Source organism: Lepisosteus platostomus, chromosome 9, assembly GCF_059453375.1.
Source record: "Lepisosteus platostomus isolate fLepPlt1 chromosome 9, fLepPlt1.hap1, whole genome shotgun sequence".
NCBI classification, from domain to species: Eukaryota; Metazoa; Chordata; class Actinopteri; order Semionotiformes; family Lepisosteidae; genus Lepisosteus; species Lepisosteus platostomus.
In genome coordinates, this window is record NC_142619.1 from 24,144,108 (window position 1) to 24,164,029 (window position 19,922).

General features: G+C 35.6%; 1 protein-coding gene across 15 annotated transcripts in view; it reads left to right on the top strand.

The window, feature by feature from the left end:
* The window catches only part of ppfia2 (PTPRF interacting protein alpha 2), a 308,407-nt gene that overhangs the window by 105,307 nt on the left and 183,178 nt on the right, over window positions 1-19,922 (top strand). For 3 of the 15 annotated variants that reach the window (XM_088647238.1, XM_088647240.1, XM_088647241.1), the window contains exon 1: window positions 10,545-11,001. The exons of 11 other annotated variants lie outside the window; for them this stretch is intronic. In XM_088647238.1, the coding sequence (XP_088503364.1) occupies window positions 10,921-11,001 (81 nt within the window). In that variant the 5' untranslated portion in view covers window positions 10,545-10,920. Of the gene's footprint in view, window positions 1-10,543; window positions 11,002-19,922 lie in introns of those variants that run through there. One more of the 15 variants, XM_088647237.1, reaches the window with a different exon arrangement.

The window sequence follows — 19,922 nt, forward strand, 5'->3', positions numbered from 1 at the left end:
AACCCTTGACTGTCTTACTGTATATTCTTATTTTCCTATCTAAATATAGTTTTAGATGTGTAGTTTTTATGAATTAAACTGATTAATTAAAGATAGCCGCAGGTCATTACATCTAATGACAAACTTTAGTACTTTTGGGTGAATGTATGTTTTTTTTTAGTTGCCCATATGAAATTATCTTTTCTGATAGCTTTATGTGAGTAACAGAGAAAGTGCCCGCTTCTTCTGGCATTAATGGAGAATTTCAGTGTGTGAAGCCTTATCTGCCCCTAACAAGCATGCACAAAGCAACATGAATCGCTCTTCTTTCCAGTTTAATTACCACATTAGTCATGCTTTGTAGCAAGACTACAGTCTGTTTAGGAAGCCTATTACTTGTATCGAACATGGTGGTTACTTGGCATCTGATTCACACATGTCCTCTTAAAGAGATTAGCACATTTTTATGCTCAAACACTGTCTTTAAACAAAAATCTATTCTTTGAACCAAAGCAATTTACAAGCAAAGAATTTGTGTTCGCACTTGATGGAAGAATTAAATAAAATTAGGTGGTCTTCCAAAGTGCCCAGCTAAAACATTTTGCAGTTTATGAAAAAATCCATGTTGCTTTGCAAAGCTAGTGGTGAGTTAAGTAAAGAGTGTGTACTGGAGGTTAAATACTTTTGTCTTCTTTCCCATATGAATTCAATACTTTGTGTATTTAGTCCTGTTGAATGGACTAAAAAATCCATTGCAAAAAAAAATCCAATCCAAAAAAATCCATCATTATGCACACTCATACTCAAAAGCAAAAAATAAAAAGAGAAAGCTATTCTTAAACACTCCCTATATGTAGCAAAGGTGTCTATAAGTGAAGGGTGCATTTACAGGTGCAGGTTGGAAGAGTGTGTGTATTATATCAGTAGTACTGTAATGTTATCCCAGGCTAATGACTCAATATACAGTGAGCTCCAGAACTTAAAAAACTAAAGTAAATCACTGAATACTGTATATACTTTGAGAGTAGTTTAATAGGTTTTGCTGATATTGTCATTATAGTAGAGAATACAAAGATAAAATAATCAAACAATTGCTTTCAGTCCATCAAGATTACAAGATTATCACTAGTGTTATGTTCCTAGAACCCCATAAAAACGTTTTTGGATGATAACTGTAGCTTAGCATGAACAACATGTCTTGACAATGTCTTCAAAAGAACGATAATAAACTTTATGTAAAGTGCCTCCTGCTCTTAGTATCAAAATTATCTGCATTCAATTTACATTTAGACCACCCTGACACATAGTCTCGTACTGTAATTGTAGTCAATAGTACTGTAAGGTTCTAGGGAGTATGGAAACAAGCATAACCAACGTCAGAGTAGTTTTTTTCTTCCAGTGAAAAAGTTCAGCTACAGTATATATCCAGACTTGGTATCTTTCTGGTTATCTTTTTCCACTGCTGTAATATCCTTTTTTATAATATGGTGACCAGAAAAGGTTACAGACACCTAGACAGTCCTTAACATTAATCAGTTCTGTGCCTCCACATTCTGCCAGGATGTGGAAATGAATTAATCAAAAAGAAACCTGTATACTGTCTGCAAATAAACAACTTCAGTTCTTTAGAAATGTATATATCCTTATTTTATTCAAAAATTGTTTGATAGAAAGAACGGTCTCTATAAATTTAACTTAATCAGAGGAACACTGATTTTAGGTACAGTAATTACTAAACAGTGGGTAATAAACAATGAATGACTATAGTTTAAGATCTACTTCATACATGTATGCCAGGACTATTTCTTTGTCCTAAGTAGGCAAAAAAGCACAAATTATTGCTTTTAATAAAAAGAGGTCTCTCTTTACATTTACCACTCTGTAAAAAGTGTGTATTGCAAGAAAAAAAATTCTGCCACTGACATTTTTAATGAATGCATTTCTTATTTTCAAATGGTTCCAAAAGCAGATGCATTTTTGTTCGCTTTAAAATTCCTTTGCTGGTGCATAATAAAAGCAGTCAAAGCCATTTGTTGAATAGAAAAACAAATTGTGCTTTTCTCCTAGATTTATTCAAGGGTGTTATGTGTGTGATCCTCTTAGCTCTTTTTAACAGTGATATTTAGTTGTAATTTGCATTCTTAAAAAAATGGATTAAGGGTATTGAAGATCTGTAATATTCCATATTTTGGTGCATACAGTACCTCCAGTTATAATTTATGTTTTGTGGTTGTTTTAGTTTCAATTTAAGTGATTTAAGTGGTAATTTTCTTATTTTTAAGCCCCTCCAGGCATACGTTATTCTAACTGGTTTTCTCCATCTATCCATTTTCTAATGGCTTCTTCCTATTCAGGGTCATGGTAAGCAACAGCAACAAGTTAGGGTACATGCGCACACTGACACCTAAAGCCAATTTTCCCAGAAGCCAATTAATCTATGAGTGTTTTTTCTGGACTGTGGGAGGAAATCAGAGTACCTGGGGAAAACACATGCAAACACCTGGGGAGAACATACAAACTCCACACAGATACTGTAGCACCCTAGGAGGGCTCCATGGTCATAAGGCAGCAATGCTAACCACTGTGCCACTGTGTCACCCTTTTACTTGTCTAATACTATTACTAATAATAATCACCGTACTATTTTTACACATTTTTAAAAATATAAAGAGAATCGGGAATCAAATAAACGCTTGATAGAGATGGAGGCCAGTTAGAAAACAAGCTTTTTCTTGGATTAGTCAAATTAAGATCAACCTCTTCTTGGGGATAGCCTGGATTCTCTCCATTTGTCAGTGTCCCTGGGTTGGGTTTGTCTGTTGAGTTTTTTATGCTACCGGAGGTTCTCTGTCTCAGAGGACATGTAAATCAGAGATCCCATCTGTGCTGAATGTGTCAGACAGTCCCTAGGCACTTGTTAAGACGAAACATGGCATTCATTCCAGAGTTTTGGACATATTCCCCCAGAAGACTGAGAGGAATTTGGAAATACATCAGTTGTCACAATTGCCCATTTCCATTTCCTAAAATTATTTCAGATTTTGAATGACATGTCATTACATAAGATTATAACAGCCTATGTGAAATGTCAGTCACTGAAATGCACTGGTCTTATCAAATGAAACTCCTTTTAAAGAATGCATTTTGCTGTTCGTACGATCAAAGACACAATATAGGGAAATGCATATTTTTTCAGCGTTATTGAGTTATGTTCTGACTCAGACTCACAGCTAATTGATTGCTTAATACCCAATTTTTTACCAAATTATCAAGTGTACAACAGTTTTTATGTAAATGTCTTCTGGGTGTATCATGCCATCCTTTTGTTAGATGTTTTACATTATTTACACTGAAATCCAACATTTGATTTCCACTTTATTACTTTATTCCAAAATGTTTGGATATTTTTGTGATGCCTGTTTTTCCCCTTTCTCTTTTCACTTCTATAACCTCATTTGCATACTCCAGGGCACAGGACTCTGTTTGGCCTGTGGGCCTGATTCATGGGCAAAGACCATTGACAAGGATTCAATTTGCATCTTGGCCGAGCCTGAGTTTCCTGTACATGAAGCAAGTGCCTGTGGTGATGTTACTACATTACACTTGCATATCAAGCTCTTTCCATGGTTCTGTTCTTCTACTGAAGCACAGAAACCCTCATTGAAGACATCACAGATCTAGTTTGAAAGGTGCCTGTCCCGGCACATACGTCCAAACTCCTTCTCCAGTTTCTGGAGAAATCTTGGCTACTGAACCACCATTGGTCTCACTGAACCTGTACCTTGTGTTTTTTTTATTTATTTTATGAGTGGTTATACAGTAAGTCACGTGGTTAAAGAGAAGAGGAAAAATATGAATGTCTTCATAGAAGTAAGTGAAAAGCCATCATGCTTTATTTTTGTGAAATAGCTGCAGTATTTTTTATGCTGTTGTTATAAACTTATTGAGCAAATAGAGAACTGCATGTTGGGTGTACCTTTTTTTTTGACAGGCGACATCACTTTAACCTTGCCTTCTGCTGTTTCTGTTTCTGTGTGGGTTTGGGCTTCACCTTCTTTATTTGGCCAGGACAATAGTGGTTGATAGATGGTGTGTGTTTAAGGTGGAATATTTTTGTCTGCAGGTCTTAAGTTTATTATTGTGTTTTCCGCCTAAGGGAGTCTTTGATATTTGTTTTCTTTTACCCCTTAATAAAACCACTGTAATGAAGTCTATGATTGAAGATTTTTTACCACCAGACAGCTACTGTGTAGAGCAGTGGTTCCCAGTCCTGGTTCCAGCTGAACCCTCAGTTACACAATCAAACCCTTCATTGACTTAATAACGATCAGATTAATTTGAACTGTTCGTTCCCTCCTCTTTTACCATTGTATTTTGTGAGTGAAACAAAATCTCAAACTTGTGACTAGAAACAAAATGCAAATATTCCCATGGAGTAACTTCTTAGGTCAATTAAGGTTGCACTTATCTAATTAAGATGGGATAGAATGAAAACCTACAGGAGCGTGGGTCATCGGGACCAGAGTTTGGAACCATTGGTTTTGAGAGTGTGTTCATGTGGTCCAAAGGATCATCCTGAGGTGGCGATTGTCCTCTGTCACAGCTCCACTATTGTTATACAGTAGATGCAACAAGGTGGATGGAGAAATATTTCACTTCGAAAAGTGGTGACACTGACATACAGTATCTTCCAACAAGGGTGAAACAACCCCTCTAGTCCAGGTATATTTGCTGGATCAAGACTTTCACTAATGGGACTCTGGGCTGCAACAAATTCCCACACATGATGTTAGAAGTGTATGACCATATGGTATCAGGTTCATTAGGAATAATCAGGGACAGTTCAGCTGTTGTATTTTGTCACATACTGCCTGATTCATGCAAATGATTAGGGATAAATGATTCAATATATCTAGATCTCCAAATAATGGATTAACTTTCCATTGTAGAAAACTAGTCTATTAAAACAGTACTTGCAATCTATGTGTGCTGTCAATAAGCTGATATGAAAAGTATTGTAGAAACAAAGTTTGCTGTCCTTTTTCAAGAATCATAGGTCATTTAATACAGTTTAGATAACAGGGTGTTAAATACAAGGCTAATTTATATTATTAGAATCTACTGTAGTCACTTCTACTTCATTTAGTTAAAAATCCAAAAACATATGTAGCATTTATTAAATAGATTCTTTAGTGTTTGTGCATGTTGGGGGAAGGGGGAGAGAGTTGCAGAGTGGTGGTTAGTGCTCTTGTCTGGTAGCTTATGGGCCCTGGGTTGTATTCTAAACTGGGGTGCCTTCCATGTGCAGTTTGCTTATTCTTCCTGTGTCCATAAGGATTGTGCCCCAAAAGCTTCAGTTTTCTCTTCAGTTCAGGTAATACAGTATGTTATATCAAGTTGGCATCTCTAAATTCCCATCTCAAATGCAGTTTATTCATGTTCATGGACTGAGATGCACTCGCATCTCTTACAGAAATATCCTGCACAAATTCTATGAGGGAATCTTGCAGGATATCTTACATATTTTTCAGCTGTATATCCTTTGGGATTTTGTGCACAACTCCTGAATAGAATCCGAGTGGTATGTGGTATGGATAAATTGACAGTTTCATGCTTGATGAAATGATTATATGGAGAAAGATACAAGCTTTACTTTTGATTTCTAACATCTAAATTATAACTGTAAATGTTTGCAAATAAATTATATGACGGTTTGAATTTAGGAAGTTGGACATAGTGGACAAACAGAGAAGTTACCTCCAACCTTTGTACATATCTATATAAAAACAGGGTCACTAATAATATCCAGCCATCCATTTTCTAACCGTTTCTTTCGACTCAGGGCCGGGGGAGCCAGATCCTATTCCAGCAAGTTACTACTAATATGATATACACCATTCTTGATTAGTTCTTTTCCTTAATTTGTGTTCATCATTTTTTTTCTCTTAATGCAGCACTAATTAATTTGATTTGAGATTGGGAAATTGCACCACTTGTCACCGATGTTGGGAGGGACAAACCACGGAATGGCAGGAGAGCGAAAAAAGACCCTATGTGTAGCGGCGGGACAGGGGTTAGCCCGGGCTCAGCTGTTCAGGAAATGCCGTATAGAAACCAATGCCCTCAGGCTGCGGACGTGAGGCGACCTGGTGCTAGGCGGGTCTCAGGACATCCGAACCTCAAAGCTGAGCTAAGGGGAATGAGTGACCCAAAATATATAGCCCCAGAGAGAGAGACACTGGAAGGACAGCAAAGCACAGGAAACTTGTGACAGGACAGAGTGGGAGTGCCCTCTGGCTGCAGAGGGCGTGACACCACTAGCTTATACTCCAACTTACCTCAGACCTTAGAAAGTTTCTTAAAATGGATGGATGACCTTTTGAAGAGGGCCGGGCCACTTCTAGCATACAGAAATGGGGAAAGAGAAACGTTCTATAACCAGAACTAGAACACAAGAATTTCCCAACAATTAAAAAAGAATTAGAGCTCTGTCAGTCTTGTCCCAGCAGCCCTCTTGAAGTTCTATATAATTACAATCCCATTCCAATCTCAGATGTCCTGTCAATAAAACATAAGACCCGTTTGCCTCCAGGCACCACTGTATATTCTGTGTGATTAAGATAAGAGTGCAAATGAAGAAATGATTCATGATGATAAAACACAAGATTCCAGATATGCTAAAGGATTACTCTTGTTTCACAAGTTGCATCCCTGTCTCAAATGAGCCAGAAGTGTCAGGTGATGTACTAAAGAAGAGCAATTTCTATATTTCTGAGATTTTAATTTGTTAAAAATATTTTGTTAGATATTTGCCAGATGTAATAAACCTATAGTGAAGATTTAAGGAGGAGTAGTGCACATCTTTAATTGCTGGCATCAGCAAACCTTAAAAACTATAAAGGCAATATGGCAAAACATCAGCCTCTAACCATGGCTGTTGTAATGACTAAAGGAAGATGTACAGTACAGGTAGTCTTACGCAGTACTGTTAATATCTGCTCTATATTGACAATGTCATGCTCCTTTGCAAAAGAAATATACTGTATCATCCTACAAGGCACATCAATGCATGCTCCTTGCACGAAACAAAATGGGAAAATAAAAAAGAAAATAATAATTTGTCTGTTGGCAGATCATAATTTAAATATAGTTTAATTTCAAATCAAATAATGTACCATTACCCCTTTAACTGTAGTACACGCATACAAATGAAACAATATTTGCACAAGAAAATTACAAAAAATCTAAAAATATCACTAAAATAATTGGTGATAGCATTGTGCACTTAAGAAAGCCAAGTGACTTACAGTGAACTGACATTATTTCACTTTTAAAATATTAATTTTAGACATGGAATTAGTTGGGACATTTTCTTTACCTACAGTAGTTTCCTGAGTCATAAAATACTGTACTATGAATCAGTGAACTATTCATAACATACAGTATGAATGTTTGTTGAGGTTAATTGAACTGTTGGAAACGTTCCTCTTGTCTTGCTGTCCATAACTTGGTAAAAATTTGGTTGTTCAGCTACACACTTTTTTTTATTCTTATAAATTGTCTGCCATTGTTTACAGGGGAAATATAAACAGTTTTTACATCAAGTGTAATGTAGACATACACTCTGCTTGATAAAGTGTTGGAACTCTTCTCACTACCATATATCTGTTAGCACACAGAAGTAGCACAGATTACTTTGTGCACTGACTACTTATGGTATACTTTTATTAGTACTTAATAAAAGTAGACCAAGGAATCCAAAACCAAGAAGAAATTCAGGGTTATTTGAAGGAAAGATTCAGTGAGGAAAAAATCATGAAAGAAGCTATGACCATATGTGTAAGATGTGAATTTTAAAATATCTATATTTAGATACAGTAAATATACATGTGAAAAAAAAAACACAAAGAAAAAAACTAAGTTTTTTTTAATGACACTAATTTGTTGTCCATTACTACAGGTTGTAAACCTTTGAAGGAGCTGTCACTATGCACAGTACATCTAACAGACTTGAGTGTTAATGATCAGTGCCCCTACATCTCTCCTCCTCTTATCCTCACAGATGAGACTGACGTGGCCAATTTGGCAACCCAGGCAAGAAGCCTGTGTGTGGAAGCTCTGATCTCACTGAATGCCTCAGGGTTGAAGACATTAACTGCTGTCAGCTCTGAGCATTGGTTCCATCAGTAAGGCACATTTCTACCTTGAGAGGTTTGCTGTTGTAAATCCCAAAATAAGTCAACACATACTTTTTATTTAACTTCCATAATGGCATATAATCTTGCTTTGAAGAATTTCAGTTGTTGGTGATAGTGAAAAGGTAAGATATTATCCAGGTTATTAACTGGTAAGACAAGACTGTGACCTTAAGTCGGAATAAAAGAAAGGTTTCTTCAAGTATGGGAAAGGCATAAGTCAGCTTTTGAAGTTGGGAAGCTAATCAAGTTCGGGAGCTCTAGACAGTCGCCTGACAGTTAAAGAACTACCCAAAATCAATGTAAAAAACATGTGTAGAATTCTGTGAAAAAGTATGGCTTATTATTACCTTACAGACCAAGATGCTTACCCTGCTGAAATGCAATAACCTTATTGTAGTCTCCTGGTTAGAGGTGAATACTGTAGCTGTTGTTACTCTGCTTGATATCAAATTCTTTGTCCCCTCAAAGGCTGTCTGCCTTTGAGCAGTAACAAGGAAGTGCGCTGGTGTGGATCCAGTGAAATCATTATATCAGGCTGAGCTTTTGCAAAGGTCCAGACAATTTTCTTCAGTAATGGCACAAATAGATTGTTTTATTAGGGCACAGTTTTCATTTTTCAGGTATATTTATTTAGTGCTCACTAGAACATTTTTCTTTTTTCCACATAACAGTACAGTAAGTGTTTTGTGCACGTATTAATCTCCACCGGTTAACATCTCTGTTGTCCCTTTCTTGTGGTTTGCTGGATACTGCTGGAGTAACATGTCAGATCACACCGAGAGTCAAAACATTTTTCATTTTACAAGAACAGTTTCATAAAACAATAGTACAGTATGTGTACTAATAGCGCTGCATTCTAGTGTAGTTTATGCAAAATAATAACAAGATCAATTTAAAAATAGCTTGGAGAATATTTGAATTACACAGGAAGATGCAGAGTTCATCTTTCACTCTTTGAGTCCTTTCCAAATGATCTGTGATAATATCCACAATCCATTTCTGGAAAGCGCATCTGTGTGGCAAAAAAAAAAAATCTGCAGAGGCAAATTGTTTTCTTGTTAGAATGCTGAATTGTTTATAGTGTTCATTACTGCATTATGACTTGTTTAAACATCCAGGGATTAGATACAGCATTAATTTTATTGCTGTTGGTAGCTTGGATATTATCCTTATTTGGAAATTGGGAAAAGAAAGATGACAGAGTGCTTGTATTTTGCTTAGGTGCTCAATATATTTTATTCAGTCATAATCACTATTGATTCCATTGAGAAGTCTGTGAAAACATGTGTTCAATCATAATTTTCCTGTTCCCAGAGGTGTTTTGAGTAATATCCTTCGGCTGCTTGATTTTTTTGGGACTGGAATATGAATATGAAGGGGGTGGGGGAAAGGGAAGTACAGATCTCTGTGGACTTTTTCCTTGGTTTAGTGAACATGTATCACTGTTCAGATAGGCAACTTGATGTGTTTTGAGACTAAATTTACAGTAGGCTTCATAGTGAGAACTGTGCTCATCATATTAATTGCTGATTCTTTTGCTGAAGATGGTGTGGTATGCTGAAACATTTGTGCTCTTGTTAGCTATTACGTTACTGCAATATGAATGGAATTATTTGTTAATTAAGAAATGTATACATATCATGTACTATAGCTATATTTGCTGTAGCTGCTTTTGTCTTTACATAAAGCTCTTTGGAGTTTATGCTTACCAGTTTAATCTGGAGTGCAATTTGTTAACCCAGAAGAGGTGTGTTTATTGCACTTGAAATTAAACGTCTGGGATTTTTCACAGGAGTTCACCACATTTTATTTTTTTCCTCCAGTTTTCCAATTTAGTCATCTAGTAATAATCAGTCCACTTTGTAACAAACAATTATTGAGCTATGCTTTATCAACATTTCATCAATAGATAATGCCATTAACACAATCTGCATATTAGCATCTTATTAAACAATGCTCCAGATGACTGCTGGCATTTGCAGTACATACAGTACCCCTTACAGCCATTATTATGCATTAAGTTAATGACGTTATAATTATAAAAAATATTATCATTACTACTTCCGGCGCTTTTACTGCTACTGGTATTTTGTATTTGGGTTCTTCATCTACTCTGTAATTAAAAATCCAACACATAAAATAAAAACAGCTGTATACTATGTAGTTTAATACTGTAGGTAGCCAAACTCTAGTATTCTTGAAAACAATCCCAGAGAATGAACATCACACACTTGCGGTATCTATTCAGCAGAAGAGGTTCCCTGTCCACAGTGTTCGCCTTCTGGAAAAAAAAAGCTCCGTATTATTGGTTAGCCGGGCTGTGATGCTCAGCATAATCACTGTGCACGGCTGTGGAAGAGGGAGGTGATTACCGCGGGGAACAGATGGGCTGGTCCAAGGCACTGACAGTGTCAGTGTTTGCGCTTAAACACTCATGGGCTGTGTGCATTTCACCGACTTTGCACTCAGTCTATCTTTAGCTTAGGCTGGGGAGCTGCTTTTGCGATTTTACTTTTCGTATGGTTCTTTACGTGAATTCTGAAGGTAACTGCCATTTTAGCCTTTGACTTCAGCCCACTGATGTGGGTAGGCGCACTGTGCTGAAAGTGTTGCGGCACTTAGCGTCGGATGGGGCAGATCTGAGTTCACTGTAACCCACGTCCTGTTGAATGCAAAAGAAGGATTTAACACCAGTAAGCCCTGCTTTTACGTCTGTCTACGTTTGGATTGCTTCGAAGGAGATATGATTTTTTCAGATATGAACACGGGGACCAACTCCCCAAAGGTACACCCGCCCAATGGGACACGGTATTATACATTCCAGGCAAGTATCCTTTTCATTTACAAATTGATTTCCTTGAGGTCAATATTTCATATTGGGCTTATTAACATAGTTCATTTTAAATATAATGATTGCTTTCAAAGCTTCGGTGCAAAATACATTCGCATTAAAAGTGGAACAAGAGGCTAAATAGTTTATTTTTTATTGGGGCTTAAAGAGAGACTCTCGTTGCAAGTTTTTCAGAAGACAGAGACTAACCACTGAGAGCTACAGTACATAGAAAAGCTGTGTTTATGTTGATGCCAAAAGTCGCTACGTTTACCTGGGATGAAAATCTCCTTGGGATGTCATCTTAGTATTAGTACACTTGATTCAGAACGAAGCACGAAAAAGTCATATTTACAAATGTTGCAGTAGTTGAAACAGATTAGCAATATTATCCTATTTACAGTTTTAAAATTCAGAATACATAATGCTTACATTTTGGTGTTACGTTTTCCAGTTTTGTTCATTAGTACTATGTTTGCATTTGATTATGGTGTGTTGTTTTGGCTTAATTCTGTTTTTCAAGCTTATGGTAATTGTTTACCTATTTGCTTTGCAGTGTTTTTAATTATTGTCATTTTATAATCAGCCCTTTATGAAGTTAAAGTGCAATCATTATTTATGCATACTAGTACTTTGTGTTTAAGTTCACCGATACAACTTTGTGCAGTATCCATTACAGAGACCACAAAATGTGCATTGGAGCGTTAGCGCCAAGGAGTCAGGTCCCTGCGGTATTTAAAAAAGGCAAGATATTAACAGTTCACTACCTCATGTAATTGCTATAATACGGAGACAAAAAAAATAGTTCATTTTTAATTCTTGTCATTAAATAAATTATTGAAATCTGCAGCTTCACAAGTCAAATCCATGGCATGAATGCTGCTCCCTTTACACTTGTTTAGTATTAATTTAAATGATTGCTTTAAACAGATCCTTGATATTCTGTATGAGGTACTGTAGATAATACATCTACAATTCACCTACAATTTGTTGGATAATTGTTATGATTCTGTACTTAATTTAGGAATATAGGAAACACTTAAAAATCATTATGGTTTTATGTTGAATGTCTATTTGAAGTAAGTGCAGTATTTAAAAGAGCACAATAACACTGTACTGTATGCTGTTAACTCTCTTGCTGATGTATTTTCTACATAAGTAAATGTGACTCTTACAGAAAGAGAATGCCTTAACAGCATACATATCACACTTGCCTTTCAACAGTACAGTGTCAGTTTGACTGTTTTATTTCCATGTCACATGATAGTCAAGCAGAAAGCTGTCAAAAAACAGTCCTGGTGCTTTACTAGGTGCATAAACTGACTGCTGTTGCACAGTAATTTTAAAACGTCTACATGTCCTGGTCATGTTTAAAGGGGCTAGTGCACTTTTCTTTGCCCTTGTACTGTGTTTGTCTGTGTGCTGGTTGTAAAGTGACTGAACAATGTTATGATGAAGCAGATGGTTTAAAGGAGGAATTTGTCTTCTCTTTATGCATGAAGTGTGAATTCTGTTTTAATGTGTGAAGTTCATAGCTGTACCGTCAACAAAAAATACAATTCTCTTTGGAGTAGGAGAATGTTGTTGCATATTACTTTAAAATATAAAATTCATAATCCACAGCTTATGCTATGTTGCTGAAAACTCCATGTTGGTGAAGCATTAAGTCATAAATGAAATGGGGGTACTGTATGCAAGTACTGTACACCGATTGGATTACTGCTATTTGTTTAATTGTTGGATTTCACTTCCGTCCTCTCAGATATTAAATGGTCATTTAAAATTCTGCCAAGCATGTTACTTACTGTACTTAACATTGTATTAAGTGGTCATTGCCATTTAATAATCAAATTCATAATAAATTTGATAAAAATGTAATTTAAAGTTCACCCCAGTATATAGGCATATTGCCATGGTTACTGTTTGCTCAAAAAATACAGAGTTATTTTGGACTTTGTCTAACTCTTCCAAAATATATCACAAAGAAAGATCTCCTCTGCTGTTCTACAAATTCTACATGGAATGTAACTGTTTACACTATGTGGCTTCAAGGACAACATAAGTAAAATAATACAGTAGGAGTGGCTAATACACTAAGAAACAATAAAATGCCTGGGAGTGAATATTAGAGCATGTTTATTTTTTATCAATGGGAAATAACTTCTTAGCTGGAGGGGAACTCAAATGGTATGATTCCCTGATGAAGGCCTAAAGGACTGTCAGAATTTTAAACATGACAGAACCTTGTGGCAAGTTGTTTTTTACACTGGAATATTATTTGGTCTGCAAAGGAACAAGTAAAGGTTTATCCCTTGCTGAAAAGAGAAGAAAAGAAACAACATTTCGGTTGACACACCAGAAGAACACCCCACCCCCGAAACATTGTTTTTTTTCTTCTCTTTTCAGCATGGAATAAACCTTTACTTGTTCCTTTGCAGCCTATGCATGCTGACGCAGCTACCTGCTGTACTTGAACTACTTTTTGGTCTGTTTCTAAAGCTGCTATTTTGACAGATATTTAGGAATTTGATTGTGATACATTGGCACTGCTTCTCTGAAATTCAGTTTAATCAAATTCCACACCCAGAGCTGATAAAGCCTTGTTTTGGCATTAGAATATTACTTTTCCAAAATCCATTAAGGAGCTGACAAACTTTTTAGTAGGTAATATATCTGATTTTTAAAATTCATTAAGCAAAAATAATGCAATATGGATTTTTTATAAATGGTTTTATTGTTAATTGATATGTAAAAGTATTTCACAGGTGAGGCACTAAAAGTTACATACAGTTTGTTATATAACCAATGGCTGACAATGACTTTGCTTTGTCACACTTAGAGTGATTAAATGCCTTTTTAATGACTCTCACGTCATGTGAGTACACTATACTGTATGTGTGTACATATAGTGTAATAAATATTTGTAAAGATTAAATAATATGTCTTGCTTATTATGATTTTTTTAAACTTCTAAGCAAACATTATTATTCTTATTATCTTATAAATGTGTTTATATAATTAATAGACATCCTTATCAATTACATGACTTACAGTGTTTACAGTGAAGCATATTCGTTAGTAAAATGTTATGGGTTTTAAAATTTTGTGTCTGGTTATGCCTTTGCAATTGGCTGCAGTAATGCATTTCAGTCTTGTAAGAGGACATCAGATTTAAAGATGCTTTAAGAAGTTCTCAGTAAAAAAAAATATATATTACATTACAGTTTCCGTATTTCATTTTTGTTATTATTGCCAAAGTAATCAAATGTGCTTATGGAAATACAAATATTAAAATGAGAAAAAGCTTTTCTACCTGTCCTGCTTCGTGTATTGCTAGTAGGGTCTATATCTAGTAATTTCTTGAAGGTTCTGGAAGAACAGGCTTTCAATAACTTGTAAAAAAGTGCCTCCTGTCCTTAAAAACATAAGAAGAATTACAAAGGAGAGGATTTTGCCCATCTAGCTTGTTTGATACGGTAGTCAGTAGGAAGTTTCATCTAGCTGTGTCTTGAAAGATGCCAGAGTATTCAGCAACATGGATGGGTAGGTTGTTCTATACTCCCACAACGTTTTCTGAAAAGCACATCCTATCCTCAGTTTAAAATGCATTTTCAAATAGTTTCCATTTATGTCCACTGGTTCATGTTTCACTGTTTACTCTAAAAATACATAATCTAAAATATAAATCTGAAAAAAGTACATTATTCTTCCTAAGTATATTTACACAAGTTCAGACTTTTAACTTTCAGTTATGCCCTGTTGTTCTTATTTCAGGGTTGATCATAAAGTAATCCATTGGGCTGAATTTGTCAGTACCTTTCTAGATTTTGTCTCTTTTTTTATCATGTTCTTTTTAATCTCTGCTGTTTAATGTGCTGTATGTATATTTAATATTCTGTTTAGACCTGGAATTATTTCTTTAACCTTAGAGCTGCAATGCTCTTTTCGTAGTACAGTGACCAGTATTGAACATGGTTTTCTTAGTAAGGCCTAACTATTACTATAAATTCTCCAACCTTAAAATTGCTTTGAATTAAATTGTATACATGCCTTTAGCTATTCTAGCATTTTATTGGCCTTTTTTATCATTCCTCCACATTGTCTGGTGGGTAAATAAATCCACATAAATTACTCATTGCTTTTTTCAGTGACTAGTTTTATAGAGCACATTTTAATATCTGAATCTACTACTTAACACTTGTTAACATTACATTTTATTTCCCACCTGTCTGCCAATACTTGAATGTGTCAGCCTGTTTGTACTTCCTTCACTATTTTCATGGTGTTTGCCATCCCTTCTATTTTTATGTCACATCTTTACTAACTATGGCAGATTTAAGATGATTAATATTAATTAGGAAGCAAGTTTGATATAGATCCCCACTTTAATTATTACATCACAGCGATTTTAAAGTTTCTTCCCTAATTACCACTATTTTGTATGTTCTAACCAGTTCTCAATTATTTATATATTATTTACAGGACTGGAGATTCAGACAAGATTGTAGCCCGCCTGACTAATTCATCAAAGAACACTTTTTTTTCACCTTACAGCTGCATGCGTATGTCTGTTTTGCCTAGAACTGCCTAAATAAAGATCCCCGAAATAGCACCCTTCAATTCCAATAACTTTTTACCTCAGAACCTTAATTGAATGCCTTCTGGAAATCAAAATATACCATATCATACACTGCTTTCATCTGTTGCTGCGGTTGCTTGTTCAAAGTAGTTGAACAAATTTAACAGTGCCTTTTCTTAACTCATGCTGACTATCCCTAATGAGTTTATTACCATATAAAAGTTTTCCAGTTTCACTCTAATCAACCTCTCTATAACTATGCATACAAAAGAGAGCATCAGCTTACTGATCTGGAGTTTTTTTCCCTTCTTTTGTGGATATGTACAACATTTGCAATTCTACAATCACTGAACACAATTCATGCCTTACATGCCCATTGAAAGATCCTAGCCAATGGATTATAAATAGCATCCCTCATTTATTGGAATAATGACATCTGGCCCTAGAGATTTATTTATTTATTTCAAAGTGAATCTTTGTAACACTTTTGTAAGCACTTTTCTATTTCAACCTGAGTCATGTTTTCACTATCTTCTTTAGTGAATGCTCGCATAAAAGAAATATTCGATATTTTTACACTTTTTTCCTCTTATCAATTGTTTCTAAATTATATCTCAAGATGTTTAGGGTATCCCGAATTATTCTCTTGTAATTGTAATACTGGAATGTAATATTTAATTCCAGTAATCGTAATACTGGATCTATTTTACATTAATTTTCACCTTCATCAAAGTAAAGGAAAGGTTAAAGTATGGAGAAAGAAACTGCAGATGCTCCGAAGAATACCACTTTATTTGTGAAGCCTGGCCTGGACATGCATGGCCGCCTCTGGAAATGGCTGTTTATTGACAATATAACTAATCTTGGCAGCAGCAGAATGCATTCTGAAGTTTAAGGAAATATTTAGTTTGTGGAAGAAAATGCTTCCATACTTATGGGGTAGTGCTTCACCATGCAGCATGACAGTAACATAAAGAAATCAGGCTATGCACCCAAAGAATTCATCAGGAGAAAAAACAAAACAAAAGAGGAAATCTAAACTGGCCGAGTCAGTCTTCAGATATAAATACAACTGAGCATCGATGTTACATGCAATAGAAACACTGAATTCAGAAAGCTCAAAGAACAGACTGCAACAAAGGTTAAGCAGAGCATCTCAGAGTATATTGATTTCCGTGAGCTCAATAGTTGATAGCTTTAGTGGCTAATATTGCCTCAAAGGGATATGAGGCAACATGCTGAACTTTACTTAGTGAATGTGCTCCAATGCGTATGATCACTTGAAATCACTGTGTTGAAGACAAAGTATGATCAAATATACACATGGATGTATGAAATTAACGAAAAATAAAACATTGTTTTTTGTGTGGAAATCTCATGATCTTTAATAGAAATTGCTTGACTGTAAAGCAAAAATAGTATTTTCTGTCCCAATATTTATGGGGGACACTGTGCAGTATGCTGTCATTTAACAATATTTTTATTTGTTACAGTTTTATTGTATTTTATTGTACAGTTAATATAATAGGACATATGTCCCGTTTGTCATTCTGAATATACAGTATCATAGTTTAAAATTGATTTCATGTTTGCGAGACCAAATGCCTGGTTGCCTTATTAATGAGAAGAGGAAATGCATGTGCTATGATGCCAGACAGGAAAATACAAGAGACCTTCAGTATTATCAAAGTTAAACCAAATGACTAAATTCAAAGACGTTGAATCCCCACTGTAGGGATAGAGGGTTTTATCCGATCCAGGAAAAGCGATATATCTCATACGCTGAAAAGCCTGTATTGATGTTAAAATTAGCATGCTGTCTAAATGAAATGTTCTTTTCATATACTATGCACAGATTATATTGAATTTCTCTGTAATTCTGTAGTAGTAGTTTTTGTATTTTGTCTTAACTACTGTCAAAAGCACATATTAAAGTTATGAATAATGAAATAAGATGAGCTTAAGGCAAGCAGCGGGATTTATTTTCAGTCTTTTTTCCTTAGTTTATTATTGTTAATTAGACATCTATAGCTCAACACTTTAAATATATTAAATACAGGCAGTGTTTGAACTTAAATTAACTTCATTGCTTTAGATTGAAGTCATTGATTTAGATTTGGTGTTCTGCATGCATTAACAAATAATAGCAATCAAATGGAGTCTGAGCCAGCTAATAGGCTGTGAACAAGTAACACTGGCAAAGATGCACTAACCTGATTAATCACAGAGCTTGGGATTAAATTCAAGGTGGATGGATTGGAACAGTTTTGATCTTGCGGTTAACTATGCAGGGTATGCAAGACATTTAAATGGTAAAAAAGACACAACTTTGATAAATGGGTTTGAATCTATGGGTTCTACGTACCAGATGAGGGAAGATTTCTGACGAATTATGGAGTGAGCCTAGCAAATAGTTAAATGAGGCGAATGATGTGAATACTCGTGAATACATAAGGCCTTATTAAGGGCTCAGACATTTTAGCTCCTTTTGGATAAAGGGGAATTTAGAGATGTCGGCTAAAAATGCCTTTTTTATAAGTTATATGACAAGTATATTGAATTGAAAATAAGAGCTGCCTGGTTTCAGCTGAAATTTCTATTTTAAAACCAACTGCTATAACATCAAAACTAGGTAGGGGGTTGTAATAGATTTGTTATTGCTACCCATTATTTTAAAATTTCAAATAAGGTTTCTCACTCATTTGTACAAGATTTGTTTGTCCTTTGTGGCTTGTTTACTTGTCCGCATTGTAAATCTCTGTATTTATTTGATGAAATGTCGTTGTCTGCACCAGTGTCTTCTGATGGCATCTCAGTTAGGTGCAATCACACAATGCCAATAACACTCTTGGCACCAATGGGATTTGCAGCTCCAGTGGAAATTGAAGTATCACATTCCAGGGTGAAATCTGGAATGTTTTTGAAACAACTCGAAGCTTGCACTGTGCTCACAAATCTAATAGTTCAGGTGGGTAGCTGCGTCAGCATGCGTAGGCTGCCAAGGAACAAGTAATAGGTTTATTCCATACTGAAAAAAAGAAGAAAGAAAACACAACGTTTCGGCCTTGGAGCCTTCTTCAGGTGTGAGAAAGACAAGGCAGTAAGCAAAGGTAATGTAGCGGGAGAACAAAGGCTGGGAGAGAGGAGGAGCGAGAGGCGGGAGCAGGGGACAGAAAGAGAGGCCAATCAAGAGGTGTGAAGTCAGAATAGGTGTGGAGAGGTGTGAAATGAAACCTTCAATGAATGGAGAAAATTTTGAAGAAAAGTAGTCTACCTTTAAGAGAAGGGGGAAGGTGTGATCCTAATTGCAGGATAATTTTGGTTTCTGTAGTCTTTCTGATGTATGAGTTCGGAAAACCATCTTTGAGAACACAGACGGAGAGCTTAGAGTGGTCCGCTACATTACCTTTGCTTACTGCTTTGTCTTTCTCACACCTGAAGAAGGCTCCACAGCCGAAACGTTGCGTTTTCTTTCTTCTTTTTTTCAGCATGGAATAAACCTATTATATGTTCACAAATCTAATGACTTCATTGACCTTTAACTCCCATATTCACTCTTGCATGTTGCATTATTGTGAACATTCTGTCTTAATTAACAATGATGTGAAGTTAATATCTGTAGTTTTGGATATGGTCTACACTTTTCTAATCTAGTTTATTTATTTTTTTAATTTAGAACTGTCCCACATCTTCTATTCAGTATTAGAGGAAACTATAGAAGAAAACCAATTATTTTCAGTATGTCTAGTTGTGTTTTTCCACCATTTTCTGGATTTTTTGAAAATTAATATTTTCTCTGTCTCTATCCGGCCTTTACAGTTACATTCATGCGTATTCTCAGATTTCCAATAAAACGTTTTGCACAGTTGTTGTATGGGATTTCTTTGGACACTGATACACCGCCTCTTTTGTCTGAGGAAAATCATAAGACAAATCCTTATTTATCACAGAAAGGAGCAGTACAGTAGGTAGCTCAAATCAAGTTGTGTTGCCTTGAATCAGCACTTAAAATATATCTAGCAGTTTCACCGCCTCTACGGATCTCACTTGCTACGATTGGACACGATTCTCTAATTTAAGCAGCTGTCTTTTGTTGAACTGCTTGTAATCATCACAAGTATTCTCATAGCCTGTTCCCTGGTGAACACTTGATCAAAGCAATTAAAGCCGAAGCTTGCCTAGGGAGGAGGTAAGGCACAGTTGCATATAGAGCTGACAGGCAAGATGGATGACAACCTGGGCTATCTCATTAAAAGTGTAACTTTTTGTTTGAATCCATACCAGCATCTACAGTACATCTGAGAACAATAATTAAATTATATGTTTTATTGGGGTG